Source organism: Echeneis naucrates, chromosome 21, assembly GCF_900963305.1.
Source record: "Echeneis naucrates chromosome 21, fEcheNa1.1, whole genome shotgun sequence".
NCBI lineage: Eukaryota > Metazoa > Chordata > Actinopteri > Carangiformes > Echeneidae > Echeneis > Echeneis naucrates.
Genome location: NC_042531.1, coordinates 1411831 through 1433847, shown reverse-complemented (window position 1 = coordinate 1433847; position 22017 = coordinate 1411831). Strand labels below are relative to the sequence as shown.

The 22017-nt window shown below is 44.4% G+C and overlaps 1 protein-coding gene across 2 annotated transcripts; it reads left to right on the top strand.

Moving 5' to 3' along the window:
• Positions 1-122: 122 nt before the first annotated feature.
• epsti1 (epithelial stromal interaction 1) lies at positions 123-10947 on the top strand. 2 transcript variants are annotated; one of them, XM_029530472.1, is made up of 10 exons: positions 123-319; positions 919-977; positions 1075-1158; positions 1242-1315; positions 1465-1548; positions 3324-3397; positions 4869-4953; positions 7933-7994; positions 8338-8534; positions 9963-10947. In XM_029530472.1, exons 1-10 carry the CDS (start codon positions 201-203, stop codon positions 10100-10102), a joined length of 978 nt encoding a protein of 325 aa, XP_029386332.1. In that variant the 5' UTR covers positions 123-200; the 3' UTR covers positions 10103-10947. The 2 variants fall into 2 exon arrangements, with proteins under 2 accessions (XP_029386332.1, XP_029386331.1); XM_029530471.1 differs by having other exon boundaries at positions 123-322.
• The last annotated feature ends 11070 nt before the right edge of the window (positions 10948-22017 follow it).

The window sequence follows — 22017 nt, the reverse complement described above, 5'->3', positions numbered from 1 at the left end:
CCTACTGGTCCACGGGGTCAGGGGTCAAGGGTCACTGACGGACCTGTGCCATGGGAGAAGGTGGTCCGGACTGATGGATCAGTCCAGCAGGTGGTGCTGCTGGATTAGAAGACCCCTCTGTGATGGAGCAGGACTGACAGATCGCTCGGCGTCGTCGCTCCAGCAGCTCCATTCAGTAACGAGGAGGACCTGGATCGGTCATGGATCCGTATCAGCACCCCAGAGACCAGTTGAGCCCCAGGAGAAACACAAAAACCGGGTCTGGAGAGGATCCTAATGATCCAGACGATAACACCCCGGCCCCGGACCGACAGCCCCGGTAGTGAGTATAAAACTGTTTTATCCGAGTCCCCGTGAATCGGACTCCACGTTCATTGTGTTTAAATTGTTGGTATTGTTGTTGTTGTTTGTCTCCATGCTGTATGTTGTGTTTTCTGCATAAACTCAGTTTCCTTTCACTTTCGTTTCATGGAATCAGAGAGAGAAACGATGCCTTCACTGTTTCCAGGAAATCCCAACTCCAATGGTCTCAAACACAAATTACCTTAAAAACGTTTAACAGTTAGATTTAGTCTATTTAGGTTTTGTTCACCAAAATTTAAAAAGACATTTGTAAAATGAATAGTATACTTAGCTACTTATAAACATAATTGCATTATATAATTTATTTTAGATGAATGCATTTTCTTTATTTTTTTATTAATTCTTTTACTGATTTACTGAATTTATTTATTCTGCAGCCCAAAGTAGATAAAGAGCTGGTTTTTACAAACTTCAGGAGGAGTTGATAAACTTCTTGTTTCACTTCAGTCTGCCTCAGTCCAAATACACTGAAAAATCTGAAGCTATTAGATCTTCAAACTAAAGTCTTTCTGCTCTCGTGATGCACTGATGACTCTGTCTTTGTTTTTGTCTCAGCTCAAGCGGATTCACCGTGATCCCGCCAAATGAATCTCGGAGGAACGAGATGCAAACGGGTAGGCCGAAGCTGCTCATCGTTTATCCTCATAGGTGTTTAAAATTTGTTTAATTTCCAAGAGGAAGAGGAAAGATTTGTGTTGTCGTGGTTTGCAGTGGCTCAGAGAGGAGAGGAGAAGCTTCAGAGGTGGAAGGAAACTCACAGAGTTTCCTCCGTTCACCACGATCCAGAGAGGCTCGGTAACACACAGTTCCTCACAGATCCTCAACCATCAGTCTTTATTGCTCTGACTTCACTGTCCTGATGTCATCTGCTGTTGAAGGTGGCAGCGGAACGTTAGCTGAAGCCAGGCAGAGGCAGTACAGAGACTCGCGTTGCTCCAAATTGCAGAAGAAGGTACGCCAACATTTGGTCGAATCTGAGTGGATTTGAATATATTGAATGATATAATAATATATTGAACTGCTTCCTTCTGTCTGCTGTGCTCTTCACATTATAGCAGGAGTTTGCACTTGAATTTACTTGATGTGAATTGTTGTTTGAAGCTGAAACAGGAGGAGCTGGACCGCAGGAGGAGAGAGGATGAGGAGGCCGAGCTGCAGAGGATGAAGGCCAAGCAGAGGCAGAAGGTGAGAGCGAGATTAAAACAACAGGAACATGTACTTTGGCCTTTTTACGTATTTAGTTAAACATAAAAAAATTCCACGATATCACTCGTCACCCTTCACGTTTCCACTTTAATTATCTTTGAAAACATCTCAGGAAAGTCACGTTTCTCCTGGAGAGCGGTTATTTTACGATGAAGTGATAATTGGCTGGTTTGGCGCCTCTTCTCATCTGCTTCTATTTCAGTCAGCACATTGATTTCCTGTGTATGCCAGAGCGCTGTCTGAGAAAACCCAGAGTCCAAAGTCAGGAATGTACTGCGCTCGGCCACGGCCGGAGAGTGTAGGCGGCAAAGAGCAACAGCAATCATAGAAGTAAAAGCAGGAGAGTTTTCCAGGAAAGAGTTGAGCCAGCTGCTCAGCGCATCCACATGTGTGTCGGCTGCAGTGCATTATGGGCCGCAAGGTCCGCCATAGAACAGCAAAGAGCTTTAAACCTTGTGTTACTGACCATCACTCCTGAAGCCAGATTGTATTGAAGTCTATGGGAAAAATGTCCTCCCTTCTCCCTCATCTTTTAGCTCAGTAAATCAGAACCGGTGCTCAATAAGGAGTTGTTGTTTTTAAAGGGTAGAGCATTGATTTTCTGTCCGGGGGGGACAGTTCCAGTTTCCACAGACAACCTGTGACTTAATACTGTCAGAAAGGTTTAAATTCAATCATGCATTTCTAACTGAGGCCGTGGTTGGACAGGATGTTAGAGATACCTGTTCATTAGGACACTTTTCACTAAAACACCTTCGCTGTCTGAGAGCTCAATGCTAAAAGATCATTCATTTAATTAAGATTTGAGCATTACAGGCATCATAGAACTTCGGGGCAGCTCGGATCGTGTTGTGCGTTATGTTGCATTGAACAGGTGTACCTAATGGACTAATGAAGGTGGCTGTGTGCAGATACACAGCCATCACCGACTTCAGTAACGAACAGTCCCGTGTTTGGCCTCTAGATGTCAGTGGAATCCACCTGAGCTGCAGAATCTTCCCTCAAACACCCAAAAACATGAGAGCAGCAGCAGCTACCTGACCGCTCCTCCTGGTCGGGCCTGCAGTCTAACGGCCGTCATGGCCTGCTGCAGTAGATGTGATGGGGTGACTGAGGCTGGAGACCAGCGCGGTACTCCACAGGCCTTTTCCTGTTGTGCCATGACCTCTGCAAAGCCAGAGGAATGTCCTGGTAATCCAGAAAACAAACAGATGTATGTGAAACATGCCTCTTTGTGATCCAACCAGCAGCCCTTCCTGACCCACTTTGGTCAGCTGGAGGATTATGAGATGCTCCTGAACTCAGCCACCTTCATCCTGTCAGCAGACACTGTAGGACCTCTAACCTGCAGCTTCAAAACACAAACATGTGAATGATAAAAATATTATTTTACAAACTGAGGAACTGTTTCCTTATCTGGGCTCTCTGAGTCCGTCCTCATGGCTCCATGTTCAAAATAACATCTTCATACTGTCACGTGCTTTGACTTGTACGTTCTGCATTATCTTCTGCATCAGCAGGTGCATGTGACATCAACATGCATCAAAATACTGATAACTATTCCACCCATATCCTTAATCCTTCGTCAGGGGGCGCCCTAAAAGCGTATCAGGCCTACATTTTATTTTATCCATCCTGAGCTGCAACTTCATGACTCGCAGTTATCTGTGAAGATAAATATCGCTCGTGCATGTTGCTGAAATGAAGCTGGCCTTGTGCACTGTAGTGTGACTGCCAACTGTAATGTTTTGCAGACTGAACGCCTGGAGGAGAAAGAGCGCCGGGAGCAGCAGAGGAGGGAGGAGCAGTTCATGCAGGATCAGCCCAGGTCAGCCCTGGATCAGGTTCACTCCGATCTCATCACTGTCACTGTGTCGTATTGTGTTGTTGGGTTTTTTGTTGGGTTTTTTTTTTGTGCCGCGTTGTGTTCTTTCTTGTTCTGCAATAGATCTCAGTTCTAGATGTAGCATCAGATGACACAATCTCCAAACTTTTACAAAGGCAGCGCCCAAAGTCTGAGCCTCTGCTGACCTGTAATTCACTGGAGTTTTATCAAGATTTCATGTTGGCAGGAAAATGATAAACAGGGTGTTAGTTATAAATGTGAGCTTCACCTCTAGGTTACCTATTCAGCAGCTGTAGTGTCTGTTTTGGATTTTTTTTTTTTGTCAGCGTTTTTAGGAAAAAATTATTCCTTGGAAAGACATTATAGGGAGGTTGTATATTTCTATTAAGTCAGACAATTTGTAAGACACTAAATAAGCAAGATGGAGACATGAAGAGAAAATCGTGTTGACAATTCCCTGACAATGAATACCACTGTCAGCATGATCACAACAGCAAAGCTGACAGGAAGGAATCACTGCAGTCTTTACGCATGTTGATCCTCTTAACCCAAAGTGATCCGATGAGCTTCATGAAAAGTCCAGACAGGAATAATCCAAAGTCATTACAGTGCATCATGAAAGGCGAGCGTACAGAGGAAGCTTTACAGAAGTTCACCCGCCAGTTGTGGAGATATTTTAGTCTGGGCTGACGTTGCCAACTTTGCCTTAAAACACGGTGGTCAAAATCAATGCAACATGAGCCATGATCGAAAAACCTCAGGGGCTTAACAATGAAGTCAACAAGGAAGTGCAGTTCCTGTACACACCACTGGAGTCAGCCCAGAGCAGAAAAAAAGCTGATTTCCTCCTTCATGAGGTGAGACCATGTAAAATGAAGGCGTTGCCTCTTAAAATGAAAGGTGGGTGAGCGCCTGTTTCCTAAAGATCAACACACGTGACGCACCTCTTTATCTATTCTAGGATTAGTCAGTATAAAGGGGGCGGAGTCAGATGTTGCCAAGATGGCAGCAGTGGAGAAGCTCACAGGTTGTGGCCAAGAGTATTCCCACATTTAGTGTTAATCTGGGTTCAGGTGCAAAACTTTGGATTCCAAACTTCCCATAATGAATTCTGCACTGGACACTTCTCATGTTCTGTCTGAATATTATGCATGGCTGACTCTGAGGCAGATTGTTTGTTAAGTTGCATGTCTGGCCTCCTGTCAAGATCAACACACGAAGGAGACAGCAGACCAGATTGTGAACCTGAAGAAACAATGAAGACATTTAGATGTGGGACAATAGAAGTGGAGCGGGACAACACAGCACATCAGATACTTGTGAACAGGGGGAAACAAAACTTGGTCAACCTCGCAGGGCTGTCAGCGTCCCAGATCTGCAGAGTGTCTGTGGAGGAAACAAAGACTTCCCCATCGATTCTGTGTGTTTTTATGTTGTTTCAATATTTCTGCAGGGTCATGGAGACTTTTCTGCAGAGATTTGAGAGGAGCGCGCCGGGTCCACTGGCATCCAGCAGTGCCACACACACGTCATCCAGGGTGAGCCAGCAACCGCACGCCTCAGTGTGTGTGTGTGTGTGTGTGTGTGTGTTCGTATTTGCTGTCACATGTTTTGTTTGTACACACTGTGTGCACATGCAGACGCACACGCAGGGTTCAGCACTGAGTCTCCTGTCTGTGGCTGTGGGGTCGGAGACTGAAGCTCTGCGGTAATTCTCACTGATACATCTGCCTTTGTGAGCTGTTTTTTCAGTAAATACTCTGGGTGTGTGGAGTTCTCATCATCTCCCCGTTCAGCTGGGTGGGTTTGAGGGGTCCGATCCCCCCCCCGGTCAGAACCAGGGCACACAGCAGTGACAGAGAAAGGGAAGTCCAAACCCACAGAGGAGTAGGCCTCTGCCTTTTCCTCCGTCTTGCCTCTTTCTGTCGTCTGTCTGTCCACTCCTTCTCACTCTCCTTTGTTTTCCCTGCTTCCTTTTCTCTCTCCTCAGCCTCTCTTCCTCTGTCTGTTTGCCTTTCCTGGGAGGGATTGAGTGGAAGGCTAGCAGAGTTCAAGGGACTTCCCAGAGTTCACCCTGAGACAACATGACATGACTGTGAGGAGAGAGAGAGAACAGTGGAATAACCTGTACAAGTAAAAGTACCTGGAGGAAACCCAGCTCCTCATCAAGCAGCCCCATGCCCTTAGTGTAAATACTTTTCTTTTTTTGGGGGGGTGAGGGGGGTAATTGTTGCCATTAATTTCCAAATCAATACGTATTAAATGGAAAGAGATCAGAGCTCATGTCAGTGCAGAAAACGTTTATTGGAGAGCGCTGACAGCTCCTGTCGGCAAGTCAGAGCTGTCGGTGACGGCGTCTCCCCTCCTCCACCCAGCACGTCGGTGACGTTACAGCAGAGCGGGGAAGCGGCTACGTATTCCTCTGTTGTGTTGTGTTTTGTGTTACTGTGTGTGGTGACTGACAGCGCTGGTAAAAGTGCTCACACAGCTCTCTCGGTGGACAGAGGAAATGTTTTCTTTCGGGGCTTTTCTCATTGTCCTGCAGTTCTTCTCTTTCTCTCACAAAGACTTGATGCAAATCTCTCAGCAGGCAAGACAGTGGTGGAGAGAGAGGGGGAGAGAGACCTTGGGTCAGGCTGTGGTGCAGGGAGAGAGAGAAGGCAGGCGGTTACAGTAATAAAGAAGTCTCTGTTTTATGGCGGGACACACAGGAACACAGACGGGCTAAACGGACGTCAGAGGTCGGAGGTCAGCTGATGAGCCAGGGTGACAGACAGAACAAAGATTCACCCCTTATGTTTTCCCGCCTTCTCATTTAACTTTGTCTCGCCTCCTCACCACTTACGTCTTGTCCTCGGTCACCTTTTGCCTCCCTCTGTCTTCCTTCCTTCCTTCCTCTCCTCGTTCCTTGCCTTCTCCTGACGTTCTCTCTCTTCTTCTTTCATGATTTCATGACCTCTCATTGTGTCACCTCTCCTTTACACTCCTCTTTTCCTTTTCTTTCTCCTCTCCCCTCCAGTCATTTCCTTTTTTCATCTTCCCTCTCCTCCCCTCTCTCCTCAAGCGTCCTCCCATCTCCTTTCCTCGTCTATCTCCCTTCCCGTTCTTCCTCTCCTATCTCTTCTCCTCTCTCCTCTCCCAGACTGCAGCTCTCACAGATGGACGTCACAGATCAGCAGATAAAAGCTTGCGGCTGCGAAGCAGCAAAAGTCAGACGTCTTGATGTGGTTCTGACCGGGACCCTGGGATCTGTTGTTCTTTCAGCAGTGGCTCCATAAGACAGATTGATCTCTCCTTCATATCCTCTATTTGTGGGCGTGTGTGTGCGGTGTGTTTACATGTGCGATGTGTGTGCGAGTGGGAGATTTTGTGCAGAGCTTTGATGGGAGCAGAGAGCTGTACAGATGGGCTGTGTTCCTTCTTCCACCGGTGCCATTCTAAATAACCACCTCCCTGACCCATTGGCTCTCCTGGGGCAGGAAAACACTGAGGGTGGAGGCTGATGGAGGGGGAAGGTGCATGCAGATATAGTTCTTCTAAGAGCAGAATAAGTCTGTTTAGTTCTCAGCTGCAGGCTGATCGCCGATGTTAAACCTTGTAAAACTGTTTTCTGTCTGCCAATATTAAAACTCTTAGACAGCAAGACCAATAAATCACAGAGCGAGTAGCGAGTCGCTTTTTTTCAGCAGCTCACACCCTGAGGCTCCTTGAGCACGTTCTATCGCTTCTCTGCGTTCATACTTGAGTGCAAGTGACAAATCATATTGTTGTAGCAGCTCCAAATACCACACACCAAGCGAGGCAGTCATCGTGACATTGCAGATAGGCATTAAATCTTTTGTTTTCATAGGAAAGATTTGCAAAGCTGATTTTTAGAGGACCTGGTTTCATACAGCTCATGAGAAACACAAAGTGAGTGGAAAACTTTGGAAAGCTTCGGACCAAATGATGAACTGATTTCCAAACACACATCTGAGCTGTGTTGTGTGTGCAGCCAGTGAAAAGAAACACAACTGAGGTGTGACAATCTTCTGACACTTCTCAGGCTTAATGCCAACACAATCAGCAGACACTGTTAGAGAGCCACAGCGATTTCCTTTTAAAGCAACCAACAGTTGTGTCACCACAGTGAAGACAATACAGACAACATGCTCTGCAGAGGCACAAAAACATTCAAGCAGTATCCACATACAATATCCACATGATCATTTGCACAACGTAAAACTAATGTCAATATAGACATACCGTTGGGAAATAAGTAACTTTCAGTGACGTCATGTGTGAATATCAAACAGATTTATTGCAAACTATAGTTCTAGTAGCGTCTTTATCAGAGTGCAGCGGGGCAGTTGTGTATTTATTACAGCCTCTGATAACTTTTACAGTTAATACCGATAACATACTATTTTTTGGCTCTCTTTTGGTTCCCAAGGTAGAATTACAATGTGAGCTTTGTATTGTTCTTTTGTGCATTATGTGACCAAGCTTTTGTTTGATTAATCTTTTGTTTTTGTCAGATTGAGGTGGCGGAGATTAAGCAGGAGAGAAGTGAGAGGGACGTGGAGCTGGATCGAAGGAGGTATATACATTTAAATATATGTCGTTTTTTATCCTGTTCTCAATCCAACTTTGCACCATAAATGTAGTTTTATTTAAAAACAAACAAAAAAAACTGCACAGGAAAAATAGTTCTCAATGAGAAGTATTCCATTCTGCTTTCTCCTTCCTTTGGAATAAAACCACAAGAGCTGGGCTGCAGAACGTTAAGCAGTTTACTGACCTCACTATTGTTTAGTGGGTATAGAAGTTTAAAAAACTGTCAAACATCCTGCTGCCATTTGGATCCTGTAAGTCCAACATGTTATATAGAACATCAGCAGCTTTTATGTGAACCATTTCTCTGATTCATTATATTTGGACAGGGTGAACTCAGCCTTCCTGGACAAACTGGAGGGTCGAGGCAGGGGGGGCCAGAAGGAGACGAGGAATGAAGGAGGCGTTCAGGAGCCAGAGCGTTCCCATCCAGCTTTTGAGGATTCACAGCACCAGCCGTCAGCCACAGCAACACACCTGAAACCAGATCCAGAACAGGGCTTCTCCAGCTGGAGGGAGGAAGTCGGTGAGCTGAGAATGGACGCGTGAATATTCCTCTGTCTGCTGTTTCTCACTCCCTTTTTTAGTCTGGCTCAATGCTGGTTAACCGAACCTAAAATCAGACATGTGACAGGAGTTGCCCACCTCGTCGTCTCTCAGAGGACTGTGATTGTCTGTTTAGTCTGAGTTAAATCAAAGACTCTACATGCTTCAGAAATGCCAACAGGAAGTTATGCGTGGTACGCCGTGATACTGTCGCTTTGAGCGTTTAAATCCTGCTGATACATGTAGTTTGTTGGAAGTATGCGTGTGAGTAAGAAAGTATTTTGCCTTCTTGGGAACAAACTATCACCAGGTACGAAGTGAGCTTTAAGTCAAGTGTGAGTTTGCAGACTGGAAGTAGATAATAAAAGACACTTACATACACACGCACGCACACACGCCGTGTGTGTCAGTCTAAGCAGTAAATTCACTAGAGGTGATGAACCCAGGCTCCTCTGGCAGACTCTCGGCCTGCAGCCAGGCACATGGGCCAAGAAGAACAGTCACACCCGATCATAATCGGCTGGCATCGACAGCGAGTGTGTGACAGGCTACCGCCAAATTAAAACCTGCATCCATTCAGCTTCTGATCACAGGGCGAGGGCCGGGGTCTGCAGACAGACCTACGGATGTCTGTGGAGGCCGCAGCTAACCTGCACATAACAATTCATTTCATGATAAAACGTTCTCTTTTCTTCTGTTGATTGGTCGATTTATTTATTTCTTTGATTTTTTTTATCAAAAAACATTGAAAAAAACAAAGTAATTTAGATTTTTTAGAGCTCACAGTGAGATCATTCAATGTCGTTTTAAGACAAAAAGACATAATTGAGTCTCTCCAACCACACTCAGGTGAGCACCTCACATCTGGAAGAAAAGAGCTCCACTCTGACGGAGAAGATGAGATATGAGCCCAGTCTGAGTATCGGTCAGTGAGCCATCCTCTCGCTTTGGTCCGGCCTCTCTGAGGCTTTTCATTCTTGACTAACTGCCCATCTGAACAGCAGGCAGAGCAGCCGGTTTCAAAAGTTGAAGGCTAAAGCTGAAATACCAGAGAACGTTTCAGACTTTGGGTTCTGGTGCTGATGTGGGCACATTTCTGCTTGTCAGAATCCTTCAACATCCTCAATCCATGTTTTTCTAAACGTTGTTAACGCCTCAGTCCGTCTTGTTGTCTCGTCACCTCCTGTCTGTTGTTTGGGCCTGCATTTTTGATTTCGTGCCCCCAGAACTGGACCCACTCACGGGTCTGATCCCGGAACCTTGTGGGGGGAAGCAGGCCTGAGAGTCAGACGGTTTTCAGCTCCTCACCAGAAAACAAAAGGCTCTGCCTGCTCCAGGAGGTGGTAAGACCTGCATGAGAAGAAGCTGCTGAGCTCTGAGGAGTTCTTGTTTCCTGTATGTTTTTCAGAGCCTGACTATGACTGGTCCTTGATGAAACTGATGAACAACTTCCCAGACTACAGCAAAGTCTTCCTGGAGGACATCCTGGACCAGTGCAACGGCGACTACGAGCAGGCCTACACACTCCTCATCTGCCTACTCAGCTGAATTTCACAGCGCTGTGTTGGGCCAAATAAAATGATCAGCGTTGAGATGATGAAGAATAGTTATAAATCAGATGCATACTTTGGTGGAGGATGAAAGCAGCTTCTTTGCATGTATACGTATGCAGCAGGATGTGCTCTTAATTTGGTTTTGATTATGTTATTAATCGTCGAGTGTTTGGAGTCCGGTACTGCCTGCGTGCAGCAGTGACTCATTTTGGGGTTTTGCCCTGACGTTGAATTGAATTGATGCTTGTTTTCTTGCCAGTCAAGTTGAAGGTCATAGTCTTCAGATCATTTGTGGGGATCATTATTCAATCAGTGTGTGCAGATGGAAGAAGGCTCATCCCAAATACATGATGCTTTTTGTTTGTTTCAAAGTCAAAGTCATGCAACGCTTCTATAGCTGGATTCTTTGGCACGTCATCAGATGCAAAATCCAAATAGGATTTTCTGTGGAGAGGCCTTTTATGAAGGTCTCAGTAGCTTCAGAGGATTTAAATAGAGGCACCTTTTTGTTTTAAGTTTGGGTGTTGCAGCCGTAGAGACTGGGCGAGGTTTCCAGGTGGGCAGAGGGCACGGGACTGCAGCTGGAGCTGGAAACGGCAGCTTCATCATGTCAGAGAGCTGGACGGCCGCGCCAACAAAGAACAAAGGGTGGTTCTGTCAACACGGGGGACTAAAAGAAATCCCCCTCCGTCAGGAGCATTTCACTGCTGATGTCTTCACCATGGAGCTCAGAAAGGAACTGTAAATACTAAAAAAGGTAGAGTGATCTGGGTGGTTTCCTGAAGAGAACTGTCATGAGGTACTGACAGGAAAATGTTCATTTCTTTTAATAAACCACTCCATTTAAACCAAAACTGGAAATGTAATTCTTCATATTAAATAGTTTATTTTTTTCTGTAGATGAGTTTCCCATCATTTTTTTGTTCAGCTGGTCTGCTGTGCTCATTCGCTGGTAAATAATAGTGAAGTAGTAAAATAGTATAAATTGAATATTCGTGTGGTGTGCCACAATCCCTGTGCTCCCTATGATTAGCACCACATTACAGAAATCACATTTCTATGAAACTCCAGGAAAATTATTAGAAAAAGACTGACCTGTAAAGAGAAGCATCTTTTCTTCATTATTGTTCAATAGAAAAACAATGATCCAGCATTCATGGTAATAGGAATAATGTAATATATATATGTGGAAACTGCTTTTTCATTTTTCCCCGGCAGACACAGATATCAGGATTTGACAGTTCTGCCATGTCTGTGTGTTCAGCCGGAGCTGAGCTGAAAGCTGATGTGTTAATCAGGGAGTAATGAAGGAATTGCTGATCACACTGCTGAACTTTGGAGACCCCTCCGCTGCCAGTGTTTATGCTAAGCTAATCAGCTCCTGGCTCTGACTGCAGGCAGAGATATGAGAGATATAAATCTTCAACCGTCAGGGAGGACATATATTTCACATTTCAGGAAACAAATCAGATTTTTTTTTTTTTTTTTGCTTTAATTACAATACCATGTTCAAATAAAGAACTTAATTCAACATAACATCAAATTATGACATTACATTCTGTCACTGCTATGTGGTATAACCTCACAAGCTCCGACTTAATGTGATAATGAAATGTTATTATAATGTGCAGCATTTTCAGAGGGACAGATTTATCTGTGTCTGAGTCAAAATTAAAATTGGGAGCAAGTTAGAGTTGGGTTGAGACTGGGCATGGAGCGATGAAGTTGGGTCATAATAGGCAGTCAGTTGGATGTCGAAGTTTGTGAGTTGTGTGCAAAATGTGTGTGTCACTCGCCGGTGAAGAGGGAAAAACCTCCAAATGAACTGGCTGCGTTTCTGTGTGTGACTGTACAGCGAGCACTCTGATAGGTGGGAAGGCGCCGCCGCCTAATCAATACAGTTGATGAGACTCCTGCGTAGGAAGGTATCACATGATGAGGACTTCATCATGTGATACATCAGCTCTAAGAGCCAGTGAGGCTCCAAGAAGCAGGTTTACATGAATGAAAACATGAGAGCTCCTTGAATATGTTACAAGGACCAATGTCGACAGACTTGTTTTACTTTGTGAAGAATACCACATGACTCAGTCAAAATGAGTGCTGGAAAAAGCCCCAGATCTCTGAGTGTGAGCTGCAGGCGGGATGTGCAGGCTTGATACTGAACACGGAGTTTAGAAGAACATTGGACAGCTTCATCTGTTGCAGTGAACTGGTGTGTGTGTGTGTGTTTAATATCATCCTCTTCACAAAAACAACAGTATTAGTCATTTTCTCAGACAGCTGAAAACAACTATGGCTACAATCAGTGCCAAGGCAGAAGGTAGCGTGACTTTTATATGAGGGAGGGGACGAGAATGGATGAATGGTCAACATTATCCATGACCACACGCACCACGTTAAAAAAACGCACATTTCACAAACATCACGAGAGCAACGCCGTCACACAGCAGATGGTAATTAGGGGGAAAATTTCACGCAGCTGTTCGGACCTCAGGCTTTCTCAAACCGTGTGATAACTGGCAAATGTTTCCTACGTCTTTTCACAAGAGAGCCAAAGTTCATGTTAGCAGGTAAGACTGCCAACCAGAGAGGGCTACCTCACCTCCTTTCTGATTTCATGAAGCTAATACGAAAATATATAAGACCTTACTGTACATCCTGTCGTTCACTCGTCCACTTACAGAGACCATCAAACTGCCTTCGCGTTCATCCCTCCGTTTCCATGTTTTTGCTTAATCAAAGTGTTTGTTCTGCCTGGTTTCCTGAGTTAGTCAGCGCTGCGGACGGAGGGAAAAATCCCAAAAAAAAATAAAATCTCGTTCAAAGGTCAGATATTTAACAGCAGACTTCTTTGTCAAACTTACTGGTTGTACCGACGCTCTCGTCATGACCAGTTCCCGGTATGAGCGCTGATCAGCTCACAGAGTTTGGGCCGTTGATCCATTTAGAAAAACAGGTGACGGAGAAGTCAGATCTCCTGCTGTCATTTTCACAAGAGGAAAAAAAACATTCCTGACCAGATGTTTTTTTCATGCAGTGTTGATATTCACATCTGGCAGAGGAGAGCATCAAGGTGTCCATAAGCATCGTGCTATTTGTAATAGAAGACTTGCAAAGCTGTTTTTTTTTACATCCATGTGTGTATGAATGGCAGAAACAGGCACTGTGACCACCTGCACACCTTTTTCATTCTCACCAACTGATGCTCTGATCATGAGATAAAAAACTACCAGGCTCTTGTGCAACCCGTTATGTTTTTGTCTGTGTGGCTACAGAAGGACATCCAACCCTGCAATTAAAGCAATTCTAATTACCTTTTTCAAAATAACAATGTATGACAACGGTATCAAAAGGTTTGAGGGATTGTTTGAACCTGAGAACTGATCTGCCGCTCCCACTGAGCTCGACTTCACCGTGTCAGTTCACCCTCTGCACGTTCAGATCATCGCAGCAGAGAGACTTCTGGAAACACAACCGTCCGCTACCTGCTCAGCAGCAAGCAACAGTCAGAATCAATGCTGTCTCTTAGAAATAACGCTCATAAAATGCTAAACTGGTTTCCCCCATTATTATGTTGTGGCAACTAAACAAACAAACAAGGCTTTAATGGTTGATTGGCTCTACCATCTAAGCTGCAGCTGTCCTTAATTGTAGCGCTCTGACCAGGTTCCTGCAGCTTGAATAAAAATGACTGCGTCTCCTTCAATCAGTCAAACTTTCCTTCAACCATGAGAGCGATCTTTAAACTTGGGAGTTTAAGTCAACCCGTACCTCACCACCACAGGCCTGGCAGAAAAAAAAGCTCATGAGTCATTTTGGAAGGCCCTCACAGATGACCTACTATAGCCTGTAGGTATGAGTGTACGTTTCTGCTCCCTCCATGGGAGAGAACGGGGTTAGCACACAGAATCAGGAGGCCGAGGGATCAGGAGAGGGAAAAGCAGGGGCGGTTTGGTCCAGCTGGAGGGAAGGAAGACGAGGGCAGGTGCAGGAGAAGCCACATTTTTTCCCAGAGCTTCAAAGGAGGGAGTTTTCTGCCCACATAACACCCAACCTGCATAAAACAAACATGTTTGACACACATGTTCTGCACTGACACGCTGGGGTAAACACAGCAAACACCCACATGACTACCAGAAGAGCGAGGGATACTGATCCTTTCCTGTCTGGTCACCAGCGCTGGTCTTCTGTTACTCTTGAACAGAGATGAGTCACACCGTACAGGAAAGCCATGCTGACTTTCCGTTTCCTTCTGATATCAACTAGGTGTGTGCCGCATGTGTGTGTGTGTGATAAATGGACTCCAGTGAGATCAAATGAAAGTGGAATTTATTTTTATTTGAATAAAGTCAAAGGCTTGAACTCGCATTTGTTACCCACATACATTAGCGCCAGGTCACCCAGCTGTGAAAACCATCGCAGCGCGGCAAAGCGCGAAAACAAACATTTAGTCTGTTTGATGGATGATTATGGGAAAATGAGCACAGGCAGGTTAGAGCCCCCCCCCCCCCCGATACAAAATGATGCAACGTTAATTTTGTACAGTGGTTTTGTGTTGTGTTGTGTCTTTGTGGTCGTTTGGTGTGTGTTTCCAGTGCTGTCCATTTCTGACAGCCTTATCTCTTCTACAGTCTCCTCGTGGATGTTGCATCATCATGCGTCTTTTGTATAAATCTGTGATTGTCTTAAGTCACTTTTTGTCCATTTTGTCTGTTTCTGTGCATGTTTTCTGTCCCTATAGAGCTTGTGTGTCTCTGTTTGGTCATTTAGCTTGTCTTTATGACTATCGTGTGTCCTTTAACTGAGCCCTGTGACTCTACGAGCTGAGGCAGTGGTCCACGGACCCCTGATGTCTCTGTAATCCACCCATGACTTCATGCATTGCTCTCCAACTGCAGCAGCAGGTTTTATTTCTTAGCTCTTTTGTACCCTTTATTCAAACACTTGTCACCGTTTACGTCACAGGACCACCCAGTGCCTTTTTTCCTGAGGATGAGCTGTCCCCTTGAGGACAGCCATTACCTCAGCATATGGCAGAGCTGCACACACTGACATACACATGTGTGGATGCAGAGCCCTACAAACAGTTTTGAGTTAGGGGATTCCCGAGGGTGGTTCGTAGTCAGAATGAGGTCACCTCATACTGTTGTGTTACATACACACACCCCAAAACTTATGGGTAAAAAATACAATAAAATATATCCACTCCAGATACACCCCAACAGTCACACAGCCACGAAGCTCTGGAGAATATTAAATATCGGTTTGAAAAGCATAAAGCATCCTGATATGTCGGAAATCACCTCCATTTGTTTTTATAGCTCTGGAGATTGCTTACTTGAAAAGCAAATCCCCTTCAACTTACAATGTGAGCTCATGTGTGACCGATATAAAAGTTTAAAGTCACATGACCAGAGAAATGCCCTGTGTGAACTGCAGCAAAGCTGTCATGGCAATGGAGGGCAAATTAGGCAGGAATCTCAAACAAGAAGTAAGTAAGAAGTAGAAGAAGACATAAATAAACACAGTGGGCCATTATAATAACTTTAATTTACTTCGTTTTACATATATTTGCCGTTAAGATGAATAAATGAAGCAGTCTGTATGAACAATAGTATCTTCAGCTGTCTCACCCCAGAGGAGGCTCTTTGTTCAATCTGCTGTCAAATCTGGCCGTGCAGATACATTTCTAAGTGCTGAGAATTTCTTCACTTCTGCTCCGACATGACAAGCGTGATTATAATTTATTTTTGGTCCCCACAGAAAAAAGAAAAGCAAGCAGCCATGCTTCTTCCCAATATAAAAGACTTCCTAGAAATCTTGTAGCTCCACTGGTTAATCCACAGACCTCACTGGGCAGCCTGCACTGGGACGATTTCTCCAGGAGAGTTCCAATGAAAACTGTTCAGAGAAGTCTGTGTACTATCCAGAGCGACCGAGGCATTCCTGCTCGAAATAGAAGTTTGTCAATTGTAATTTTTCATCACTTTGAACACCACAAGCACAATTCCAGTCACCTTCCATTGTGTCAGCAGGGGGTGGTGACAGAAATCTGAAAGACAGTTATTTCAAAACTTCAGCACGCGAAACCAAAACTATCTGCACTGCTAGCGAGAAAAATGTTTTTCCGTGATTTGAGTGTCCTGACCTTTTCAATTATTTCTAACATGTGAAGACTGCAGTTGCAACTGGCTGACTTTGGCCTGACACGTGTACAACATACAGGCTATTTCCGCAAACCAGGAGAAAATTCATACACTGTGTCGCCTGGGTGCGTTTCTTTCAACGCTCCTCTTAGACTTCACATATGATGTCTGCACCAAACTGTCATAAAACATTTCCTGCTGTGAGAAGTAAGATGTATATTTTAGAACACCAGACCTGAGAAAAAATTGCCACTCCTGGAACCCAATCATGTAATCACCTAAAAACGCTCCAACACACATTCTGGATGCCACACTAACTTTTATCCGCGCGCACACACACACACACACATCAACCATAAGCACTCACAAACAATGTCAAACCATAACTGAGTCACTTTGCTTCCTGAGGGGAAAATTGTCTCCACAAGGAGAGCAGAGAAGGCGCTGCTTGCCTGTTGGGTGAGAGCGCAGACAGCAGCACATGTCGTGAGCGTTCCCACACACTGATCTGCTGGCACAAATTCACACACTTCCTACTCATTAAAAAAGAAATCCAGAAATCGTCTGCGGACGGAACATAACCTGGAAAACATTCAAAAGCACGGCTGATGAGACACTTAAAAGGACATATGTTGGCTGTAAACACACATGTAGCAGACGAAGAGGTCATATTTGGAGTCAGCACAGACACTGTACGAGCAATCGTTCTGCGAAGGTATGCAGAGTGTTTGGCTCCTGATCCTGAATAGTTTCCTGTGTGGTCCACACTTTGCCTCTTGTGTTACACAGGCCTCGTTTCATCCAGCATCTATTACACAGACAAAGCCGGGGTCAGACAAGCAGACATTACTCCATAATGATGATTTATGAGCTAATTCATAACTCTGTGACATCCTAGAAAATGCCAAGCAGTAAGATAATATACACTTGTCTGTTTTCGCTGAATCTCTTTTGGCTTTTCGATGTAGCTCTCACACTCTCTCCATGTCACAGTTTTACAGCTTGACTGCATTTCACCCACGCTACAAATCCACAGGAAATAAAAATGTGACCAAAGGAAATAAAACAGGGATGTCTGCTCTGGCTGTAATGTAATCAAAGCCAGAGGCACATCAGTCAAATTTAGCCAAATACCCGCAAACAGTAGATGATGGCGAACCGTTCATCAAGAATAACAATCGGCCTGTCAGTGAGTTCTGTTTCTTTCCCCATCAGCGATGACCCGACCTCGGAGTGATCTGTACATCCTTCCACCTCTAATGAACATGAGTCACTGTGTTTATGATGGTCGACTCCAGTCTAATCTTTTGTGTTACGACAGGTCACAAGTTCAGTCGCTTAAAAAGATGCAGATACAGAGGTGAGGCTGAGGTGAAAGGCATCTGGGTTCAGAGCAAACAACAGCACGACACAGACACACACACACACACACACACACACACAGAAACATGTTGCGACAAAGCTTCAAACACACACACACACAGGTTGAAATGTTCTGATATTGGAGTAACACGTGTTCTGGTAATTTATCCCTCATGCAAAAAGCCAAAATAGCAGTTTCCAGCTTAGCAACTGTCAACAGCACGACCAAAGGCAATGTCATCATTGGATTGGTTCTAAGTTTCCTCCGCCCACAGGATGGTCTGCCCGGTGCCCCGTTTCCATTTTATTGCTTATACTTGGGCACAAACAAACACACATGAAGTGGGATGAAAATGACTGGAACCACTAATTATTTCAGGGCCACTGTGTCCAATCCCACTCGTCTTTACACTGACAGAACAGAACAAAAAAAAAGACAGAAAGAAAGAGGGAGAGTTGTTTGTTTCAGATTCATATCCTTAGCCCAGACCCCCAGACCCAAACACATTCACTTCAGTGTTTCCACAGTCATATCATCAGACGGGGGCTGATCTGAGGCCATGGAAAGGAGGAGTTAGCCCGTGGATGTGGACCTACACTGCAGTGTGGCTGGTTAGCGCAGCGTACAGTATGTGGTCCAGTGGGAGTTGACTGGGAGTATAATTAGAGGCTTGTTTCAAGTGGAACAGACCTTACAGTAACAAGACTGTGACGGTGACAGATTGATGGCGTGTAATGGGAGGTTAGGACAACACTGGAGGTCCTCCTCATGAATGGATGGCCATTTTACCTACTGTGCTGTGAAGCCGGTGATGCACACGAGCTGTCCCTGAGTCTGGGAAAGATCTCCGGGAAAATCCCACGGGGCTGCAAATGTGCACATGAAGCATACAGCTGGTTGTCGCAAAGACCCATTGTATATTTACTGAGATAACAATGCTCAACATTTGTCAGTAGAAATGATGTAATACGAGTTAAATGTGAGTACAAAATGTAGCTAAAAAGCTCAATTAAAACAAGGCAAACGATGAATACCTTTCCCATCATCTCCCGTGTTGAAACACGACACATTTCTCCCTGTAACAGTGGTGTGGCACAGCAGAGACGTTCCACACAGAGCTGCACATTAAGGAGGATTAATGGACGCGCAAAAACAACTGTGGGAAAACAATTTGCCCAGTTTCTGTGGTAAAACAGAAATGATTCAGAAAGATTTAGAACTGCGCTAACACTCTTGTACAGAAGCCTGATAACATTTCCAAACAATCCGTAGCTGCTCACGTTGAAATCAAAATGATTTGTGAGCGACTGCAGGGAGTCCAGAAAAGGCTTAATTCAGGAACAAGGGAAAGAATAACACAAACAACTTACAGTACAATGAACCCAAAAACACGGGTCAGCTCCTTTCCTTAAAAACATTCCCTGAAACAAACTCAGTGACTTAATATAGCCATTCCCTTCGGACCCTGCCCTGACCCAAGCTTGACCATGTCCTGACCAAGCCTGTGGTCGCTCGCTGTCTCACTAGGATCCTCACTGATGACTCTGAACTCTCAGTGGCGCTCTGGCTCAGAGGACCCGCTTCATCAAGTCAGGGGATTGCAGGACAAAGCTCGCACACATACACACACGGGCACAGTCTGCATGCATGTACAGAAACACCCAAATGCAGAAATACACACACATTTGCACACTATAATGCTTTCTCAGCATACTCTAGCAGGCTACATTTGCGCAAGAGCCAATTCAAAGCAATTATGGTCTTCCTACCAAAACAGGTCTCCTAAGACTTTGTCCGTCCAACTGCTCTGCACAAAGAGCTTTATTCCACTGGACCCATCTCATACAATAAATCATGGACGTTACACTATAATTGTGATGTATATTTTCTTGTGGTCATATCTTACCATAGTAGATTGGATACATTATGCAAATACTTTCTGTCAGGAATGTTGATGAGCATTGAGATTGTGTTCACTGTCCGCGCTCCCCAGTGTCTTTGTTGTGTTTACGGTGTGGTTGTCGTCTTTGTAAAGCAGATATTTTAGGGTAACAGACAGTTGTCTCGCTGTTTGTGTAGGGGGGGGACACTCGTGCAGACTCTTGAGCGTATGGCTACGGAATATTTTCCATTATCTTTCAAACAAACCCTTCCCTCAGGATTTGTTTTTGGTTTTCGAGCACGTTGCCCCAGATATCCCGCCAGTTTAAGACGACTGTTCTGTGTCAGGATGGTCTTCAAATATTTACCAGAGAAATTTTTATAAGACAGCCTAGAACGTTCTCTTCCAAAAGGAACATTATGTAATCTGTGTTGTTGAACGTTACGGCCGTCATGATCTACCAAGCAGATTCATTCACTTTGTGGGAACATGTTCTGTTTGCTTACACACGGGGCATCTCTTCTACAGTTGTAAATGCTCATCGAGTGAGTATAGTTACATTTTCCACAAACATTTCTGTGTAACGAAAACACAGGGAAAGCCCTTTGCAGGTCCCTCTGTGCATTGCTTGTGCAGTATTTGTGATTTCTATCTCAGTCTGACTCAGTGACACCTTAGCTAGGGTTCTTTTCACTCTGCAAAAAATGCAATATAACACTTTATTTCAAAAGCAAAGAGGATTTCTATCTCAATGAAAAGTGATTTGATGCATTTGGCCAGGTTTATTTTTTAACACTTTACACCGATGATTCAGTGTCCTTATGGAAATAAAGGCAACATGAAGAGGAGAGAACAGTAAAGATGATGTTTGACTTTAACAACATGGCTCCTCCTGAAAGGGAGCCAGTTAGGGTTGGGAGGAAATGTCAATCAGGCACATTCAAGCAAAGAGAGTTGCTTAAAAAAGGGTGCTCTGAGGGAAAAGCAAAAATAGACAGAGGACATGCTGCTACAGGTTCTGCGATCCACCTTGGAGTAAGCACTGGACTGTGTACAACGTACATTATAGTTCTGTCACGTTTTAATTAAAAGTCTATGTGGGTGATGAATCAGAGATATTGACGTTCTGTTTAGGCCACACCTCGGAAAAGTAAAGCTGCAGAATGTGCAGTCGATGCTTGGGGGTGTTTTTCTACCATTTCCCCAAATATCGCTCGTCTGTCTTGCACATGTATGTGAATATAGAACAACAGGCAGAGAAATGGGAAAAAAATGTGACACCATCAGCTGAGATTAATGGCCAGTGTTGTTCTCAGAAATGAGATCTATACCACAACCACACTGCCAAACCCTGTAACATACACACACACACAAATACACAGACGCAGACAAATGACGAGTGTATGAGCGAGTGTTTCCTGGATTTATGCTCCTCTGTAACAGAGTCTTACCAGAAGCGTGTCTATCCAAGATCCACCAAATCTGTCTGAGGTCTGAGACGTAACACCTAGGTCGCCTCCGCCATCATTCCAGCAGTGAAAACCTCGTCCTCCCCCGGCTGTCTGCAGTCCCACCAAAAGTCAGACATGAGCAGAGATGGGTGGACAGCCTAAACTAATGCTATGTAATTGTCCCAATTACTGGAAAGACAAATCAAATCGCAAAGACTTAGCGCGTTCTGAAATGCCAGATATGTGGGTACCAGTCTGCTGCCCGTTGACATGTTTAGTTGTGACGACCAAGACTGTGACAACCACTTGCGCAAGGCTCGTTAGGGCCTGAGTTGAGAAATAGAATTTGACTCTTCCAGTTGATTTGCCTTTGGGGTTTTTGGGGTCTTTATCCAGTTGCCTGAATGGAGGCAGTTGATGAGGACAGGAAAAATGTTTGGAGAACAGATTAGTGCAAAACAGATTTCAAAACCGCTTTTTTTTTTTCAGCTAATTGTTGATTTTATCTTAATGGTGAAGCAACCCATGAATGATAAGATAAAATAAATAGGATAAGGCAGGCTGTCAAAAGATTAACTTGTCAAGTTTCTTCTGCTTTTTTCTTTTGGTGTGACCATTTTCACTTTGTCTTCAGCATTTTCAAGTGTGACTTTTGACAAGTTTAAAACTGCAGATACAAACTTGTAACCCTCTGAAAGTGCAGCAGCAGTGTTGACAGAGAGATTCAGTCTCTTGGTTTTGAAATGTTTTGTGGTTGCATTGCATTCTGGTCTGCTGAGGCAACTGTCAGTAAGAGATTTGCTTCTTAAAATGAATTCCTCCCTGTGTGAATATTATTGCTTTTGCATAATGGTGGCAGTGGACACCAAAACCACATCTACAATTTTCCTATTGTTCTCTGCAAATAATTTCCTACTTTCTCTCCCTTAGATGCATCTCAAAATGACATCACTTTTTATGCTAAGCCAATAATCCAAATAGGAAAAAGGCAAATGCGACAAAATTTCACGACAGAGATCAAAAAAATCTGATGAGAAGTAAATGCAAGTTTTGATCAAGTCTGAA